Below are 19,620 nucleotides of genomic sequence, written 5' to 3'. Positions count from 1 at the left end.
CAAGACAGAATCCTTCCCCTACCTTCTCCAACCGCCTCTCCCACTTCCTCCCGGCGTGGTCCCGGTTAACTTCAGACCGTTGGGTGCTACGCACAGTGAAGCACGGATACCACCTGCAATTTGCTTCCTCACCCCCTTCCCGCCCCACTTCCCGGTCCCTCTTCAGGGACCCCTCTCACGAGCAAACTCTTCTGCAGGAAGTTCGTTCTCTCCTCGCGGCGGGAGCTATAGAGGAGGTACCTCTAGGCGAGAGAGGCAAGGGGTTCTACTCCCGATATTTTCTGATCCCCAAGTCCAAGGGAGGTCTCAGACCCATCCTAGACCTGCGGGGCCTCAACAAATGGATGCTCAAGTTGAAGTTCCGCATGATCTCCCTGGGAACCATTATCCCATCCCTGGATCCTGGAGACTGGTACGCCGCCCTCGACATGAAGGACGCGTACTTCCATATCGCCATCTTTCCACCGCACAGGAAGTACCTTCGCTTCACGGTCAGACATCAGCACTTCCAGTTCGCAGTCCTACCCTTCGGCCTCTCCACGGCCCCGAGGGTGTTTACCAAGTGCATGGCCGTTGTGGCCGCCCACCTCCGTCGGTGGAAAATCCACGTCTTTCCGTACCTCGATGACTGGCTTCTAAAGGGGTCCTCCCAGTCGCAGGTGCGGCGACATGTCGAGGCCGTTACGGATCTCTTCTCCCAGCTAGGCCTGCTTCTCAATGCCGAGAAATCCAGCCTGGTCCCCACACAGAGGTTGGACTTCATAGGCGTGACCCTGGACTCTACTCAAGCCAGGGCTTACTTACCTCAACCCCGCTTCCAGACGATCGTCGTGATCATACGGAGCTTGCAGGCCTCCCCAATCACCTCGGCTCACACCTGCCTCACACTACTAGGGCATATGGCCGCATGCACTTACGTGACGAAGTATGCCAGGCTCCGAATGAGGCCCTTCCAAACGTGGCTTCATTCCGTATTCCGCCCGGGCAGGGACCACCTAGATGTATTGGTGACGGTCCCCCCCCGACTCTCTCCGCTCCCTCGACTGGTGGCTGACCCCATCCCTAGTATGCGCGGGGATGCCGTTCCATCCACAGCAACCGTTGATGACTCTAACAACCGATGCATCATCCCTGGGGTGGGGGGCCCACCTAGGGCACCTGCATACCCAGGGCCTCTGGTCGTCCCAAGAGCTGTCACTCCACATAAATGTCCGGGAGTTGAGGGCAGTCCGCCTCGCCTGCCAGGCGTTTCAACGACGCCTACACGGGCGTTGTGTTTCCGTACTCACGGACAACACAACGGCCATGTACTATATCAACAAACAGGGGGGAACCCGTTCGTCTCCCCTATGTCAGGAAGCCATTCGACTCTGGGACTTCTGCATAGCCCAGTCGATAGATCTGGTGGCATCCTTCCTCCCAGGGGTCAAGAACACACTGGCGCACAGACTCAGCCGATCCTTCCTATGCCACGAATGGTCGATCAGACCGGATGTCATCCATTCCATCTTCCAGAGGTGGGGATTTCCCTGCATAGACCTCTTCGCGACCAAGTCCAAAAGGAAGTGCCAGGAGTTTTGCTCCTTTCAGGGTCTCTCTCCCGGGTCGATCACGGACGCATTTCTCCTGCCATGGACCTGCCACCTACTGTATGCCTTCCCTCCGTTCCCTCTGGTGCACAAAGTCCTGTTGAAACTACGCAGGGACAAAGCGCATCTAATCCTGATCGCACCTGTGTGGCCCAGACAGCACTGGTTCACCGCCTTGCTGGACCTGTCTGTGGACCTTCCAATCCCCCTTCCTCTCCACCCAGACCTGATTACGCAGGATCACGGCAGGCTCTGTCATCCGGACCTACGAGCCCTGCACCTCACGGCGTGGCTCCTGCATGGCTGAACGTGGCGGAGCTCAGCTGCTCCGCACCGGTCCAGCATATCCTCCTTAACAGCAGGAAGCCTTCCACTTGCTCAACGTACAGGGCCAAGTGGAAGCGCTTCTCTTGCTGGTGCGCTACTCAGGGGGCGAACCCTACGCAGGCCCCGATTCCCACGGTCCTAGACTACCTCTGGTACCTTATGCAGCAGGGCCTGGCGACATCCTCCTTAAAGGTACACTTAGCGGCCATATCCGCCTTTCGACCAGGAGAGGGTGGCCGCTCCGTATTCTCCCACCCCTTAGTCGCCAGATTTGTTAAAGGCCTGGAGCGTCTCTACCCCCCCGTACGCCGCCCTGCTCCTAGCTGGGACCTTAACTTGGTCCTGAACAGGCTCACGCTCCCGCCATTTGAGCCACTGGCGACTTGCTCGCTCACGTACCTGTCATGGAAGACGGCCTTCTTGGTGGCCATTACATCGGCCAGACGGGTCTCCGAGCTGAGAGCTCTCACAGTGGACCCGCCCTACACCGTCTTCCATAAGGACAAAGTGCACCTGCGACCCCACCCGGCGTTCCTCCCTAAGGTTGTTTCTGCCTTCCATACCAACCAGGACATCTTCCTCCCGGTCTTCTTCCCGAAGCCACACTCTTCTCGGAGAGAGCAGCAGCTACACTCCTTAGATGTACGCAGAGCGCTCGCTTTCTACATTGAGCGAACAAAGCCATTCCGGAAGTCCCCTCAGCTGTTTGTGGCGGTCGCAGAACGGATGAGGGGTCAACCAATCTCCTCTCAGAGGATTTCCTCCTGGGTGACTGCATGCATTCGCGCATGCTACGACCTAGCTCGTGTCCCCTCTAGCCACCTCACGGCACATTCCACGAGAGCTCAGGCGGCGTCGGCAGCCTTCCTGGCGCACGTGCCTATCCAGGAGATATGCCGTGCAGCGACCTGGTCGTCGGTCCACACATTCACTGCACACTATGCGCTAGTCAGACAATCAAGAGATGATGCGGCCTTTGACATAGCAGTTCTAAATACCGCCACATCTCACTCCGACCCCACCGCCTAGGTAAGGCTTGGGAATCACCTAACTGGAATGGATATGAGCAATCACTCGAAGAAGAAAAGACGGTTACTCACCTTTGTAACTGTTGTTCTTCGAGATGTGTTGCTCATATCCATTCCAAACGCACCCTCCTTCCCCACTGTCGGAGTAGCCGGCAAGAAGGAACTGAAGGGTGGCCGGGTCGGCTGGGATATATATTGGGCGCCATAGCGGCGCCACTCCAGGGGGCGCCCAGCCGACCCGCCTGGGTTGCTAGGGTAAAAGTTTCTCCGACGAATGTGCACGCGGCGCACGCACACCTAACTGGAATGGATATGAGCAACACATCTCGAAGAACAACAGTTACAAAGGTGAGTAACCGTCTTTTCCTTTTGCTCATCTTCTTCCTATATCCAATCTCAATTTTTACTACTTTAATCTTCCATTTATTTCTAAGTACAAAAAACATTACAGATCCAGCATCTGCTATGCACTTGGAACTGCCATCGACATCAGTGGGAGTCCATGCACTGGACAGATGCAAGACTAGGCCCAAAAGCACAGCAGATGAAGGCTAGAGAGAATAGTGCTGTAGTCTCCCATGCTTATAGGCTGTGACAGCAAAGAAAACAGAGGAAAGTGGGAGGAACTAGTCATTATAATGGAAGAAATCAATTTTCTTCACACCTTACTTCTTGGTAGGTGGAGTCTTACAACATGTGGTTATGGTATTGTATTTGCAGAATGGAGAGAGGAGAGAAAGATGATAAGAGGACTGATACTTGGAATTTAACTATTTCACCCTTCATTTGCCAATATTCATCAGTACATTAAGCCAAGAACAACAGAATTTTAAACACTGCTTTTGTAAGTCACAACACTAACGTAAGGAAAGAATAGGGAGGGAGGTAAATTCTACTTTATGAATAGGAAACTAGTTGTAGCACTTGGATTGCATTGTGGACCTTATATTTTGCAAACATGCATACGCTGTATTATAATTCATCTATCAGCACCTTCAGGAGATTAAGATAGAGGAGAAAAACTGTTTAAGAGCAATTACAATGGAAAGGTACTACAAACTGTAATCTCTATCAACAGATGGAAAATTAAAAGAATTTATGAAAAACAAAGTCTGTTACATGAAAAAAGTCTTAAGTTTGTCATAGCTGTGATACACACTTTACTGTTTCCTCTCCCCTCCCATGAATCCCCCTTCAATAACTTAAAATCAGACTTGCAAAATGCTACTCCACTTGCTTGAAGTAAGAAATGTTTTGTGGTCAAATAAACCAACTTTTTCTTATTCTCATGAACATGAAGGGCAACAATACGTTCTTGTATCTAGGCTGGTATATCTTCACAACAATTTTGAGAAGCTGCTTTTAATGGTTATACCCCCTTCTGATACTTAAGAGTTTCGGTCTTCAACAAATTGGCTAATATGAACTCAAAGCTGTCCAAAATGACTGGACAAGCACAATTGAGCACTCAACGTAGGGCCAGACCTCACACTTCAATTATTAAATCTATCCCAGTATAAAACATGCACTTGACTGTTTCTCTCTCTTTCCCCCCTCCCGCTCACCCCTCTCTTGTAAAGTATAAGTATTCTGATATAAATACAGGGTATCTTATGACAAAAGATGGAATACAGTAAGACTGTGAATACAGATAATAAATTACAATGAAAAGGTGGAGTCCTAAATTTTCAGATGTGGTCTCCAATACCGCTGATGCAGTTTTAGGGACAAAAACTGCATCCTTTTAACGGCCTACCTGATTGTACCTGTAAGTCAAGTAGTTGGTGCCTGATGTGTGCAAATGCAAGTGAATTTAACAGTACCTGCAACTTTGCAATTTAAATATTTGAGGTCAAGTTGAGGCGCAGCTAAAATTCAGGGCCAGAGTATCAGGAAAAAAATCTGACTTTTATTTCCTATTGTGTCAGGCTTTGGAACCATTTGAATTTCAGTTAAAAAGAAATTAGTCTCATTGTATTTACGCAATTATCAGCTAATCAATGTTTCATATTTGGACCTCTGGAGAGGTTGGCATTGCTACATTTTGGAAGTAATGTATAGGAAGACTACAGGGTATACAACAAATTATTTATGTGACTAAGGTATTTGCTTTAGAACAGTGGTTCTCAACCTGTGGCCCAATCAACACAGAACTGCAGCCAATTTTTATTTTTTTTTTTAACATAGAGATATACCTATCTCATAGAATTGGAAGGGACCTTCCAAAGGTCACTGAGTTGAATCCAGTCCAGTCCCCTGCTTTCACAGTAGGACCAAGTACCATCCCTGACAGATTTTTGCCCCAGCTCCCCCTCAAGAACTGAACTCACAACCCTGGGTTTAGCAGGCCAATGCTCAAACCACTGAGCTATCCCTTCCTCCCTCAGGGCCAAACAGGTAGTATTGGATGCAGACCACATAACACATTGTTGGCCACGTATGCGGCCCACGATGGTAAATAGGTTGTGAATCACTGCTTTAGAGTATGTAAAAATAATAGTATGCAAGACTGACTCCACTGTTCCTCTAAACGCCACTCAAATTGTATTTCTAGATGACGTACATACACCTCTACCCCAAAAGAACACGACCCGATATAACACGAATTTGGATATAACGCAGTAAAGCAGCGGGGAGCTCCAGGCCCTTTAAAGCAACACTTGAGCCCCGCTGCTTTATCACATTATATCCGAATTCGTGTGGAGCCCCAGGCCCTTTAAATCCTCACCCGAGCCCCGCTGCCAGAGCTCTGGCAGTGATTTAAAGGAGTCAGGGCTCTCCGCGGCAGCTGGATCACCAGGCCCTTTAAATCCCGGCCAGGGCTCTGGCAGCAGAGCTCAGGCGGTGATTTAAAGGGCCAGAGGCTCCAGCAGCTGCAGGGAGCACTGGGCCCCTTAAATCCCCGCCTGAGCCCTGCTGCCAGAGCTCCGGTGGTGATTTAAAGGGAACGGCGCTCCCCACAGCAGCTGGTATACCGGGCCCTTTAAATCACCACCAGGGAAGCCGGTCCAGTCCGGCACAGTCCAGTCCGCTGCTCTTGTTGGTATGCCATACCGGGCCAAACTCAATATAGTGCGGTCTCACCTAAAAGGCGGTGAGATTTTTTGGCTCCCAAGGACAGCGTTATATCGGGATAGAGGTGTATATATTTTAGGTCACACGTTGTTATAATTTGGCAGTGAATGTACTCTAGATTTTAAATATGCGGAGGATTTTTTTTTAAAATCTACATAACTAAGCATCCAATTGCTGAGAAAAAAAGCATGAAAATTAAAGACAGATTGAGGGAGAGGTGATAAAACTGCTACATAAAAGTAAAAGAAAAAAAGGCAGAAAACATCTTAAAGTAATCTAGAAAACTGTAATTTGTATTTTCAAAAGCCACCATAGATGGCTAAATCCTAAATTTAGGATTATAACATTGGACAAGGCCATGTCATTTATACCACTGCAAACAGTACTAAGTTTACTTTTAGACTCAAAACACGAATGCATTTAGTTTAACTGTAAGTATCATAAAATAAAATATTCCCACCTGTGAGAAGTGTTTCCCACAAATGTTACATTCAAAAGGTTTCTCACCTAAAAGGAGAAAAGACAGAACATAGCATATCTAATAGTTTCAACAGAATACAACTGTTTTAAATTCGTATACTTCCCTCAAAGATATAATTTAGATACAACTTAAAAGCCACAATTACTTACCAAAGTAATTTAAAGGGAAAATTAAATAGGTATTGTGTTTCTGTCATTTACCTCTTAAAGGAGAATCTCTTTGAAATATAATTTATATTTCACAAACAGTAACTAGCAAAAAATGGACAGGAATAGAAACGTCTTAACAGCTACACTTTCTTCCTTGCAGGATAGGGGTGAGAATAAGAATTTAAAATGCTTGAAGGAAATGTGGTAACTGTCAAATTAATATAAAATTTAAAAGAGCACATCAGTTTTACACTTTTACACACACACACACACACACACACACACACTCTGGCCTATAGACTGAAGCTAATAATTCACATAGAAATTGAGTGTGTGTGAGGTCTTGTACTCTCCCTTTGCAAGATTCTGTTCACTTGACATATCAGCTCTGATTGGTTAGAGACCCTGGAAGCAATCCACAGCCAGTGACTTCTCACTAAAAATAAACTCTATTTAACTGCCTTTACTTTTGCCCTCTAACCTTTCACACTTAGTTATCCTTTATAAGAGGATCTGACAACTGAATTGAGCATTTTGGTCAATAAAGAGTTTTGATCTTTCTCAACCAAGTATAAACTGGTATTTCAGTCTTTCTCGATATTTTTGTGTGTAAGAAACTTGACAAATAGAGAAATCAGACCAAGACACTATACTTTTTGAAATGTATCATAATCTCATTATACTGATATTTAGCCACATTCTTCTGTTTTCTAGTCCAGAAACCTAGTTATCAGTTTGAATCAATGTATACTCTTTTTCACCTATTCCCTAAGGACATTTAGCCACCAAATAGTTCTGCCACAGTTGTCCCTTTTCATGGGTTTCCTAATTTTAGATTATGGGTAATTTTCAAGACTGCATCCATGATTTAGGAGCCTAAACCCCATTTTCAAAGTGACTAGGGCCAGATTATTAAAGATATTTAGCTGCCTAAAGAGACACATAAGCATTTAGGGCTAGACTTTTAGATGCCTAGAAAAATCACTGTGATTCACAAAGCCTGGGTTAGGTGACAAGGCTCTCTATACAATGAATGGAGATGGGTGCCTCGGAATGGGATTCACATTAGGCAGCACACTAGGCAGCTCCTCCCCCAAGCTAGCCAATAGATGTGTGTGATAAACCCTGCCAGTCTCACAGAAATAGGCACCCAAGACTGGGCCACTGGGAAGCTCTTCCCTTTGCTTGGGATTTTCAGCTGCAAACCATCTCTTGGGATTAGGTGCCTATAATATTTTAGCAAGAAGCCCAGAGAGGGGAGGACTACATCCCTCATTATTTTTAGCTCAGTGGATAGAGTACTCACCTGGGATGTAGGAGAGCCTACTTCAAGTCCCCTCCTCCACCTGAGGAAGAGAAGGGATTTGAACAGAGTTCTGCCACCTTTCAGGTCAGTGCCGTAACCACTGGGCTATAGGATATTCTGATATACGGCCACCTCAGTCTCAACTGTTGAACCTGTTCCATTGTGAATAAATAATGAAAGTATCATTGAGGGAAAGGGGGGAAACAGGGGAGAGAGAGAATGAATATTACAGTGTCTCTTAGTGGTTACAGCATTCACCTGTGAGACCCAGGATCCAGTCCTCCCGTGCCAATGACTTTTTAAAATTATTTTTACACAGTGGAACAGTTTCAGCAGGAGAGATTCAGGGAGCCACACATCAGAATATCCCATAGACCTGAAAAGTAATAGATACCCATTCAAATTCCTTCTCCCCCTCAGGTGGAGGGGGGCGGGGGGACTTGAACCAGTCATCGGGCTAAAAATTAGGAGGGAGGTCCTCCCTCCACCCACGGCTGTTTTGTGTAAGCTCACCTATCTTCTATTGGTCTGAGATTAGCACCCAAATGCCTGGAGTGAGGCATAAACACAGGTGCCTATGAAACTTGTAATAGAAAAAATTAGGCACTGAGCAAGTTTCGGCGCCACAGGTTTAGATGGCAACTGGGCAGGGGTTGAGAGTCCCAGTGAGGCCTGATTCTGGGATTCAAGCAACTAAAGTGGCAGTTAGTCACCCATGTCCTTTTGTGAACCTCGCCCTTTCAGGGATTTTCAGGAGTGCCCAGGAACCTAACTTCCACTGATTTCAATGGGAGTTAGTCATCTTGGCACTTTTGAAAATCCCGCTAAGCACTTAAACATCTTTAAAGGTCCAGCCCTTAGGTACCAGGGAACTGAAGACTCATTGTAAGTCAAAGTACTAAGGCACTTTTGAAACTTTTATCCTATACCTGGTTTCTGAACCATCACTAAAGTGGAAAAATAGTCTGTTATTTGTCTATCACTTCCCTAATTTTGCAGAACATCAATCATATTGTCTGTGACCCTGAGAACCCCTCAATGGCAAATGGTTCACTGATCTGTAGCAATAGCCCAGGACAGGCCTGACAAACTCACTACACCAAACAAATTGATTTCATAGTGTTTATCCAAAGAGGGTCAAGTGAGGTATCTAATAAAAGCTTATGTCATACTGATCTTCATGACGGTTACAAGTCATATGTATGGATGACATTTAAGGAGTTGTATATATATATATATATATACATACAAGAAAATATATTTTCAAGTCTGAGTCAAAGTATGGTTGATAAGCAGATTTTGATCAAAGAATGTACATTCACTCATCTGCCTTGATTCACATGTAAAATAAGTATTGTATGCCAACACAATGGAAGTTTATTTGCATACCACATCAACATGAGGATGTGACTGCAACATGGAGCACTGCATCAGGGAATAAACCACCAGGGTCATCCTGACTCTGGAGAATACTGGGGATATAGAGGGCAAAATGACCTTTTTAGTCCTTCAACAGAGGAAGTTAAAAGGACCGCATGTTTTGCATTTATTAAAGGGATATCCTAACCATGTTGGTTGGAGATGTTGTGAGCTTGCCTAGGGTGAGATTAACTATATTAGACAAGAGTTTTAGCCTGCTAAAAGTTTAGACTCTAGGAAGCAAAAAAGTTATACTTTTTGTTTATTATGTAACCATTCTGTTTCCATTTGTTATCCTTACTCACTACTTTTAAATCTTACCCTTTGATAATAAACTTATTATTTTCACTATAACTATATTTCAGCGTTGTGATGTTATATTAGAACTGATCTGCAGTTGAATCAAACAAGCTGATAATTTCCCTGAGTGTCAAATGGTTAAGTGCTAGACACTGCAGGGGAATGCTTCAAGTGGATTTGCGGACTGGGGTGCACCTACCGTAAACCTACAAGGCAAAGTAAGGGCTGGGGGAGTCCTGAAGAGATTGTTTGGGCTGCTCACAGATTTCAAATTTCAAGTGAATTGATGTCCAGCTAAATACAAGCAAATCTTCCTATCACTTTGAATACCCTGTTTCTAACACTCAAAAAGCTACACTGATTGTTAGCAGAGGTGCTGTATCTGATCTTGGTTGTTAGAAGGGCACTAAGAAACTACTTCTCTCCTTAGCTACCCAGACTATAGAGGGATTTGTAGATTAATGTACCAACACCTAATGCCCTGAGTTGTACACACAAACAAATAGGGAGCACAGGTGTAGTATGTTCAACAGAATTCACACCACTAAGTAGATTGAGTCATAGAACACACACAACATAGGAATGTACTTAATAGTGCAAGCAAACAAAGTATCAAATTCTCTTCTCTTCACACCCTGGTGAGTGCCCTCTTCCCTTGCCTTCTGTTTAGTATATCTCCTACTGCTTTGGCTACCCACATGCCCTTGCTTTGTCTGTCTCCTGTGCTCCTATATCCCATTCCCAGCATCCCATTCCACTCCATTAACAGTTAAATGGGACAAAGCATTGAAGAATTATGATGTACTTCCCACCTCCTCTCCCTCTTTTTAAAATTACATAACAGGAGAATGCTGCAGAAGCCAGATGACGCCATCCCACCCAGTAGCCTGCAGCAGTTATTTGAATTGACTACAAAAATACAACAGTCTCCGGAAGAATATTACATTGAAACACAAGAACAATACTGCTATCTGCTGTTCTATTAGTTTCTTGGGTTATTTTTAAAAACAAGAATTGGAGGAGCAAGGTTTCTGAAAACAACATGGAATTCCTGGGCACAACTTCAACTCCCACTCACGAATTAACAGTGTGCAGGACAGCAACACAAGAACAGAAAGCCTAAGGGGATCGGTCTTGTTACATTTTATATAGTAAAGCTGAATATGTGTGCAGCTCAAACTGTGTAGTTAAAAACAGTATAGACTAGCTTGACTGGAGTTGGATTGTGTGTGAATACATGGATTTCAAACAGGAGTGGGCCAGTAGCACCATAAAGATTGCACATAATGAATCTAAATAACCATGTAAACTTATTGCAATCCTGTCCTCCTTGGACCTCCCCCTGTTCAGTGTTCCTCACTGTATTGTGTCTAAAATTAAATTGTAAGATGTTAACCAGAGATCATGTTTTGTTTGCTCTATAAAGAGCACAGGTCTCACTGAATAAATAATAGTATATAAGCCACGGAGTGCTGAATTTACATTTTTCCACAAACAATTTAAAGTGGTTTAGTAGATTGGTATGTAATCTATTTTTTCTGCCCAGAGAAACCTATAAAGAATTAAAATTTAGTGCTTGGGTAACATCATTTAAAAAAAAAAACTGATGTGTGAGTTTCAGAAAACCTCACAAATACTGAATGAGACCTTTTGGAGGAGACCCTATGATGGAGAAAGTTCAAATTTCTTGTGTAAGCAGAGTCAGGATAAGCTCTACCCTGACATCTGGTGGAAAGAATTTCAGAGTGTGTGTTTGCATAGGCACGCCTACCCTGTCCCAGACTGCCGAGCTGTGGGACTGCTTGGTGACAAATGACTCACCCTCAGTTGGGTGGTACTTGCTAGACAAGGGACATGGGTTCCAAAACCCAATGAATTGAGAGAGAGAGGCTGGGGACAGGTATCTGTGCCTGGTGGTGCAGTGTCCTTGTGGAGCCAGAAGCACCAGTTCCACCCCCGTCCTCTCTCCACTGTGGAATGTCAGAGTTGATTTTTTTATTCCCTCAAGAATCTAAATACAGGTTACTGAGCTGAACTCACTTTGGGCTAATGGTGCACTAGCACTGGGGCTCCCCTACTAAGAGTTGAAATCACTAAAGAGCTGAAATTACTGAGCTGAGAGCACAGAGTACTGTGCCAACTAGTGGGGGAGCCTGAAGATATACTGTGGAACAGAGCAGCTGGCGGAGCAGAGCAGTTGTGGGGATGGCTGGAGCGGACCACGGGACAGCTGGTGGCAGCGGAGCGGCTGGCAGAGCGGAGTAGCTGTGGGACGGGTGGAGTGGCACACAGAGCGAGCGGAGCCGAGAGGTTTGCAGGGAGAACTGGAGCAGCTCATGGAGCAGAGCAGCTGGTGGAGCGGAGCAGTTTCTGAGGACAGCTGGAGGAGCAGAGTGGAGCGGCTGGTAAAGCGGAGCAGTTCGTGGAGAAGGTGGAAGCAGAACCCACGGAGAGGCAGGGCAGTTGGCCCCGGACCACGTAAGGTGCCCCTTTCTACCCAGGCTGGGGGGGGAGGGACCTCTACAGATAAACTCTCGAACTCTGGGGTGGCACTGATCAGAGACTTTTGGGTTGTTGGACTTTGGGATGATTGGACTTAAAACCCTAAGGGGAAAAAGGACAGTGCCAAATGTACTTGGAGGTGGGTTTTTGTTTATGGTTTGTGTTATAACCCTGTTTGTGGTGTTCTCCAATGGGATGCCGCATTGATCCCTTCCTTTATTAAACAGATTTTGCTACACTCAGACTCCGTGCTTGCGAGAGGGGAAGTATTGCCTCCTAGAGGCGCCCAGGGGGGGTGTGGTATGTGAGTGTCCCAGGTCACTGGGTGGGGGCTCGAGCCGGTTATGCATTGTGTTACTGAAACGGAACCCCTGGATACTGAACCCGGCCCTTGTTGCTGCCAATTCAGAGGGGCAGAAGGGTTACACTTGCTTCTGGAAAGGCTGCTCACTAAATTCCCATTACTAAAGACCACGATTCATAAAAAAAATGAATTCATGTTAAAACAAAGGCCACATTCTCTTTGACTTTTGCGCAGAAAATGCATATTCACTTGTCATGATATGATGATATTTTTCTGGTGAGATGAACCCTTATGCATTTGTATATTATGTCACTGGCTATTGGAATATAAAGGAAAAGGAGAGGCAGAAAACATCCATTAGCTTAGTCCTCATGAAAGACATCATGGTAAATGATGGAAATTAATGTTATTGCTTGAATAGTTAAGCCAGTGGTCACCAACCCGTTGATAGCGATTGACTGGTTGATCCACGCCCCTGCAGCGGGGGGTGGTGGAGGGAGCAGGGGTCTCCACACACTGCTCCTGCCTGCAAGCACAGCTCCAATTTGCTGGGAATGGGGAGCTGCGGGAGCAATGCAGGTAGAGCAGGGCAGCACACAGAGTCACGTGCCTTCCCCATGGGCCGCACAGGCGTGCTGGCCCCTTTGGGGGGGGATGGTGTGTGTGTGTGTGTGTGTCTTGGCTCGTGATGAAGAGGAGGTGATAATGTGCCTGAGTAGGGGTGGGGCAGGCAGGGAGCCTGCCTTAGCCCTGCTGTGCCACTGACTGGGAGCTGCCCGAGATAAGTGCCCCCTCTCCCGGAGCCAGCACCCCAGCCCTGAGCCCCCTGCCAAATCCTATAAATCCTATAAATCCCTATACCTCCGCCTGCACCCCAACCCCCTGCCCCAGGCCTGACTCCCTCCCAGAGCCAGGACCCCACACCCTCCCTTGCACCCCAACACTCGGCCTCAGCCCAGAGTCCCCTCCTGCACCCATACTCCCCCCTCAAGCACACACCCCGCACCCTCTCCTGCCCCAGCTTGGAGCTCACTCCTGCATCCAAACTCCCTCCCACAGCTTGCACCCCCTGACTCCTTCCTGCACCCCAACCTCCTGCCTGAGGCTCAGCCAGGAGCCCCCTCCCACACTGCAAGCCCCTCGGTTCCAACTCAGAGCCCATACCCTCTCCCAGACCCCATCCTCCTACCCTAGCCTGGTGAAAGTGAGTGAGGATGGGGGTGAGCAAGCAACAGGAGAGAGGGGAATGGAGTGAGTGGGGCAGGGCTTCAGGGAAGGGGAGGAGCAGATCCTGGGCTGCTCTTAAATTCAAAAAGTGATCTTGGGCATAAAAAGGTTGGAACCGCTGAGCTAAGCTATAGTTTTATAAAAGGTATTTTTTAAATGAATTGACTGTAGTTCTACAACTATATTTGTTAGGGACACTAAACATTTAGAGTGACGAGTTAAAAAGTTAGAGTGGGCTTATTTTTCACTGTGACAAATACTAAGCTGTGTTTTCTGTTTTTGGAAATCACTCTGTGCTTGATTTTAAAATGAAATTATCTGAATGAATTTTAGAAGTGTACAGTCAAATTATTCAAACTCTCTCATTTTCTTTACAAAGTACGTATGTCCACTAGGACCACAGTAGCCACTAGAAGTTATAGTGTTTATCGAGATTATCTACCACAGTGTGTTTGGCACTGTGCAAAGCAGAGGAAAATTTCCTACCCCATATGATTTACAATGGTCTCAATTCAGTGTGAAATACTACAGAAAAAGGTAAGTCTGTTGGAATTTATAGATTCTTTAACTACAAGTTTTCCCTCATCCACATCCATTTGTACTGACTTTTCTCCATATATCTATGCTTTGGTGAGGGTTATACACTCTGGTATTGAGCGCAAAAGTTGTCTCCTTTAAAAGTGAGAAAAAATATGACATTTACATTTAAAATATTACAAAAAGTGTTTTTTTGAAGAAAACCTTAGAAAACTGAGTTAAGAGAAAGGAAAATAAATTGAACCTAAAAGCTTTTCTCTATTCACTTAATATATTCCTGTAACTGTCCTTTTCCCTACATCGCTTGCCTGAGAAAATACATTTTTGAAAGTGAATCCCTATGTAACAACTGTCTTTGAACTGGGAGGAGGCCTGGATGTCATTTTCCTTTTTATCTCGTTATTAAATATTTGGTCTGTAAGCAGTAAATAATTGTACCTGTATGAGACCTTTTATGGAGCTCCAAATTGCTTGGATGTTTAAAAGCCTTTCCACATAATTCACAAGTATATTGCCTCTGTGACTGAAGAATCTGTGATTGCTCATCTTGTTCTGAAGGACCTTGAGTTCTTTCCATTTCAACAGTTTGTTCAAAACTCTCCGAACTCACAAGATCTTCAGTTTCTTTTTCTTCAACAGCATTAGTATTTGTCATCTCCATGGTACTTTCATTTACAGATTCAATTACCCTTCTTATACTGTTGTCATCTCTCTTAGGTTCAGACAATTGTTCTGCAGACTTCTGTGATCTTAGAAAATTCAGTTTTTTAAGGTGTATTGCCTTTTTCAACCGCATCTGTTTGGTAGGCTGCAAGGATGTGCTTTCCAAATCTTGGTCTGGAGCAGAATCATTCAAGGACTGAACCAGAAAGTTGGATGGTAAGTGATCAGAGGATTCCAAAATACATTCAGATTGACTGACAGTACAAGAATTGCTCTCTACCGTACTTAGTTCAGTAGATGTATTGAAAGCAAAGGACTGTTCTGTTATTCTCTCATGGTTGGAACATGCATTCTGCTTGTAGAACTGCTTGCTATAAAAGTTGCGCAGTTTATAATAGTAATTTGGCTGTTTAAATGGGAGTTCAGTGCAATTACCACCTAAGGAGTCCTGTGTCTGTTTCTGTACATCACCTGAGGAAGTATGAAGATTAATAGATTGTGATCCGTGGGAATGGTTGTCATCCAACACTTTACTCGCTTGTGCATCTGATGAGCATTCATGCAGTAAGTTAGTACCATAATTTTCATTCACACAGTTAGTCTCTGTAGCCAAAGTACTTTGCAAGGAGAACACATTGTTGCAAGGCATGCTGGCAGGAGGCTCTACAGCTGTGGAGGATTTTAAAAAAGTGTGGCAAATATTCAGCACATTTTGCACTTGCAGACATTGTGCAATATCCAGCATAGCTTGTACATTGTCCTGGCTAAGATCAAGGTGTGAAGTGTACATGAAGTCCAAGATCTGGCCTATGCCACCTACATTTTTAATGTCCAAGTGAAAGACATCATTCTTCTGGCCTGGAGAATTCTGAAATAGGGTCCTGATGAAATAAAGCATAACCTTTTATAATATACAAGCACATACACTGCTGGTCTGAAGAGCTTTTTTATAAAATATCTATCAAACACAATATCCTAACCCAATGTGAATCAGTAACTCGATATGCAGCATGCGGCTGAGAGACAGTTGCTTTGGTACTTACTGCTAAGACTTTTGAAACTGCTCATAATTAACCTAACTCTGCTTCCTTTGAAGCAAATGGGAGTTTTACTGTTGACGTCAACAGGAGCAGCTATGCCACCGCTGAGTGCTTTTGAAAATCTCACCCTACACTCTAATTTCCTATCTTACGTACTGTAAATATCAATCTTAATGCTGTGTTAGTGGACTGTTTGTGCAGAAGCAGATAGATTGAGAAGAGGGCTTCCCCTTTCCTTCTGGCAAATAGAATGGGGACTGAGAAAGGAAGCTCTACGTTTAGCTAATCAAAATGAAAATAAAGATGGGACCCCACAGTTCAGAAAGTCAAGGTGCTCCACCTTCCAGCAACTAAGCCTTTCCTTAAAGCTCTGCCAGTGAATCTCACTGGGGCTCATCTTTCTTACAGCTCTGCCTAACAAGCAGGTTTAAGTGGTTAGTAAAATTTTCAAGCTGTGGCCATATCCATAGAATAATATCACTTTATATGCATAAAACCGAAGCCTACTGTAATTCTGTTTTTATTTTATTTGGGCTAGGATGTTGAAACGATCCTAAAGCAATTGGGCACCCAATGCCCATTGAAATTCAATGGGAGTTGGGCACCTAACTCCCTTAAATTCAAACTTGATGGCCAAAAATCTTTGGGCATGAGTCCAAATAACAATTTATTATTGCCAGTGCTTACAACACTATAACAGGTGGAGAAGCATTTGAATGTCAATTTTCCTTCCCCTCATAAAGTCATTATAAACTACCTTCTCCCAGGTATTGTTTTTATATATATATTATTGGTAGCACAAGCTTTAGATATGGTGCAAGAAGCAACAGGGTTTTAAAAAACAAAACAAAACAGACTATTCAATGACAGGCAAGGACAATTTTGTTGCCCAGCATCCCAAGACAAGTGAATAGTAGATGCTGCTTGCTGCAAGGGCTACTGACACACTTTAAAAAGTTTCAGATGCACTGACTAGCACATCAAGAGATTTCAGTGTGTGACTCTCTGTTCCAGATACAGATTCAGAAAAAAACTAAAAGAAGAAAACTGTCCTCCTGCTCAGTTTCCTTTTAAGCACCAAGCAGCAAAAGGGGATGATCTGGTTGTCTGACTTTTTAAATCTCTCACCTGGCTCTGCTCACCATATTGCAAACCCATACTGCACTTTGGAAGGTGTAAATTAGCTGTTACCACTTAAGAAAGAGATCTTGGAGTCACTGTGGATAGCTCTCTGAAAACATCCACTCAGTGTGCAGTGGTAGTCAAAAAAGTGAACAGAATGTTGGGAATCAATAAGAAAGGGACCGATAATAAGACAGAAAATATATTGCCTCTATATAAATCCACGGTACGCCCACATCTTGAATACTGCAGGCAGATGTGATCGCCCCATCTCAAAAAAAGATACATTGGAATTGGAAAAGGGCAACAAAAATGATTAGGGATCTGGAATGGCTTCTGTATGAGGAGAGATTAATAAGACTGGGACTTTTCAGCTTGGTAAAGAGATGACTAAGGGAGGATATGATTGAGGTCTATAAAATCATGACTGGTGTGGAGAAAGTAAATAAGGAAACATTATTTACTCCTTCTCATAACACAAGAACTGGGGGTCACCAAATGAAATTAATATGCAGCAGGTTTAAAACAAACAAAAGAAAGTATTTCTTCACACAACATACAATCAACCTGTGGAAATCTTTGCCAGAGGATATTGTGAAACTATAGCTTGGTTCAAAAAGAACTAGATAAATTCATGATGGATAGGTTCATGAGTGGCTATTTGCCAGGATGGGCAGGGATGTGTCCCTAGCCTCTGTTTGCCAGAAGCTGGGAATGAGCATCAGGGAATGGATCACTTGATGATTACCTGTTCATTCCCTCTGGGGCACCTGGCATTGGCTACTGTCGAAAGACAGGATACTGGGCTAGAAGGACCTTTGGTCTGACCCAGTATGGCCATTCTCATGAAGGAGTGTGCATTATTATTACTATTTATTCGTACTGCAGTATTGGCAACAACCTCTAATGAGAGACTGGGGCCCCACTGTGCTAGCCACTGTAAGTATGTAATGAAGAGAAGATCTCAAAGAGCTTACTGGCTAAATATGTACAATTACAAAATAAATTAGGCAGACCATATTTTCTAATTAGACCAAATGTGAGATACAGATCATCTCTGGACAAGTGATCCAAGGTCCCCATCATTTTTAATTCCAGCCTGTGATTAAGCATTACTATTCTGTAACTAGCATAAAAATTCTCTCCTCAGAGATTAAGACATCAGTTATATAGTATCCTGTTTATTCAATAAATATATTTTCCCAACCACATACCTGAAATACTGACTGAAAGCAGCTAATACATTTTTATGTGCTTTGAAGCAGACGCCTTTTACTACCAACATGCAGTCACAGAGAAGGCCTTGAATGCGCTGTTCATGTAGCTGCTGGAGAAGATGACAACTGTGGCTAGCAACAGTGTCCATGCTAGAATACCAGTTGGTTACCTACAATACAATAAGATGGAATTTAGTTTTAAATTAAATATTGTATTTGCGGAACAAATTTAAAACGATTAAAAATTAATGTATTACTACTATTTTCCCTGTCTCGCTAGGGAAACAGAGCTAATGTAGATGTCTAACAATATTTGGCCATTTAAAGATAAATGAAAAAATCTTTGGTGATTAATGGCTTTAGCAGTCACAGAAAGTTTTATTAAAGTCAATATTTTCTATTACAATGAGATTTTGAACAAACATCTAGTAATGGAGATGCCACAACTGAACTGAACTTTGTAACCATACATTTTCCTTATTAACTTAAATATGTATTAGGCTTTAGCAAGCAGAACACAGAACATCCACAAACTTAACAGGAAGTAGGCATTTTGTATTGGAAAAACTCAGTTTTTTTTAATTCTCTAAACACAGAATAGAAAATCCTGGAAAGACCAAACATATTTATATTTATAACATGGTCATTGCTAGAGCATTGAGCACATTTCACTTATAGTTCTCAGATAAGTACAATATAACAGTATTAGAGAAATTCAGGACTCTCATTTGTACTGGGAAAAAAGTTTACATCATATTCAAGCTGTTCACAAGAGTGACCTGGAACAGAAAACATCTAACATTTGTTCCCAAATGAATAACTGTATATAATCTGTGCTTTAACTTAATTTTTGCCCACGGGAAAGGAGATGGTATCTCCCCCTTTCACATGCTTTAAAAGTAGGAAAGGAGAAAGAATCCAATCTTTTAGGGGCTTCTCTTCACTACTGGATCTAGCAGTGAAAATTAATTGGGTCACCCACCAAAAGAAATTTGCATATGCACTACAATTAAATTAGTTATCCATCACATTCTCGGGAGTACCTTTTTGACATGTCTCCTTTTAATGCATCCTAATTATATGCAGCTTCTCATCTGCTATTACAGGGATGGCCAAAATTACTGACCCTCCGAACCACATATAATAATCTCCAGAAGTTTGAGAGACGGACATGTCTGCTGGCTAAAACCCTGCAGCGGAGTGGTGGGGCTAGGGTCTTTTGCCCTGGGGGGTGGGGTGGGTGTTGGAGTTTCAGCCCCATGGGAAGCACCTCCCAGGGTTCGGAGCTTTAGTTCCGCTCCTTCTGAAGCCTCCAGCCCCACCAGGTGTGTCCT

General features: G+C 44.1%; 1 protein-coding gene across 3 annotated transcripts in view; it reads right to left on the bottom strand.

Annotated features, from left to right (window-relative positions):
• Nucleotides 1–19,620, bottom strand: part of ZBTB49 (zinc finger and BTB domain containing 49) — a 38,606-nt gene that overhangs the window by 17,334 nt on the left and 1,652 nt on the right. For all 3 annotated transcript variants that reach the window (XM_050947585.1, XM_050947586.1, XM_050947584.1), the window contains exons 2-4: nt 18,284–18,456; nt 14,683–15,788; nt 6,480–6,526 (exon numbers count right to left, since the gene is read on the bottom strand). In XM_050947585.1, the coding sequence (XP_050803542.1) occupies nt 6,480–6,526; nt 14,683–15,788; nt 18,284–18,435 (1,305 nt within the window). In that variant the 5' untranslated portion in view covers nt 18,436–18,456. The remainder of the gene's footprint in view (nt 1–6,479; nt 6,527–14,682; nt 15,789–18,283; nt 18,457–19,620) is intronic.

Source organism: Gopherus flavomarginatus, chromosome 3 (genome assembly GCF_025201925.1).
Source record: "Gopherus flavomarginatus isolate rGopFla2 chromosome 3, rGopFla2.mat.asm, whole genome shotgun sequence".
In the NCBI taxonomy this organism is placed as follows: domain Eukaryota; kingdom Metazoa; phylum Chordata; order Testudines; family Testudinidae; genus Gopherus; species Gopherus flavomarginatus.
This window is presented reverse-complemented; position numbering and strand designations above follow the sequence as displayed.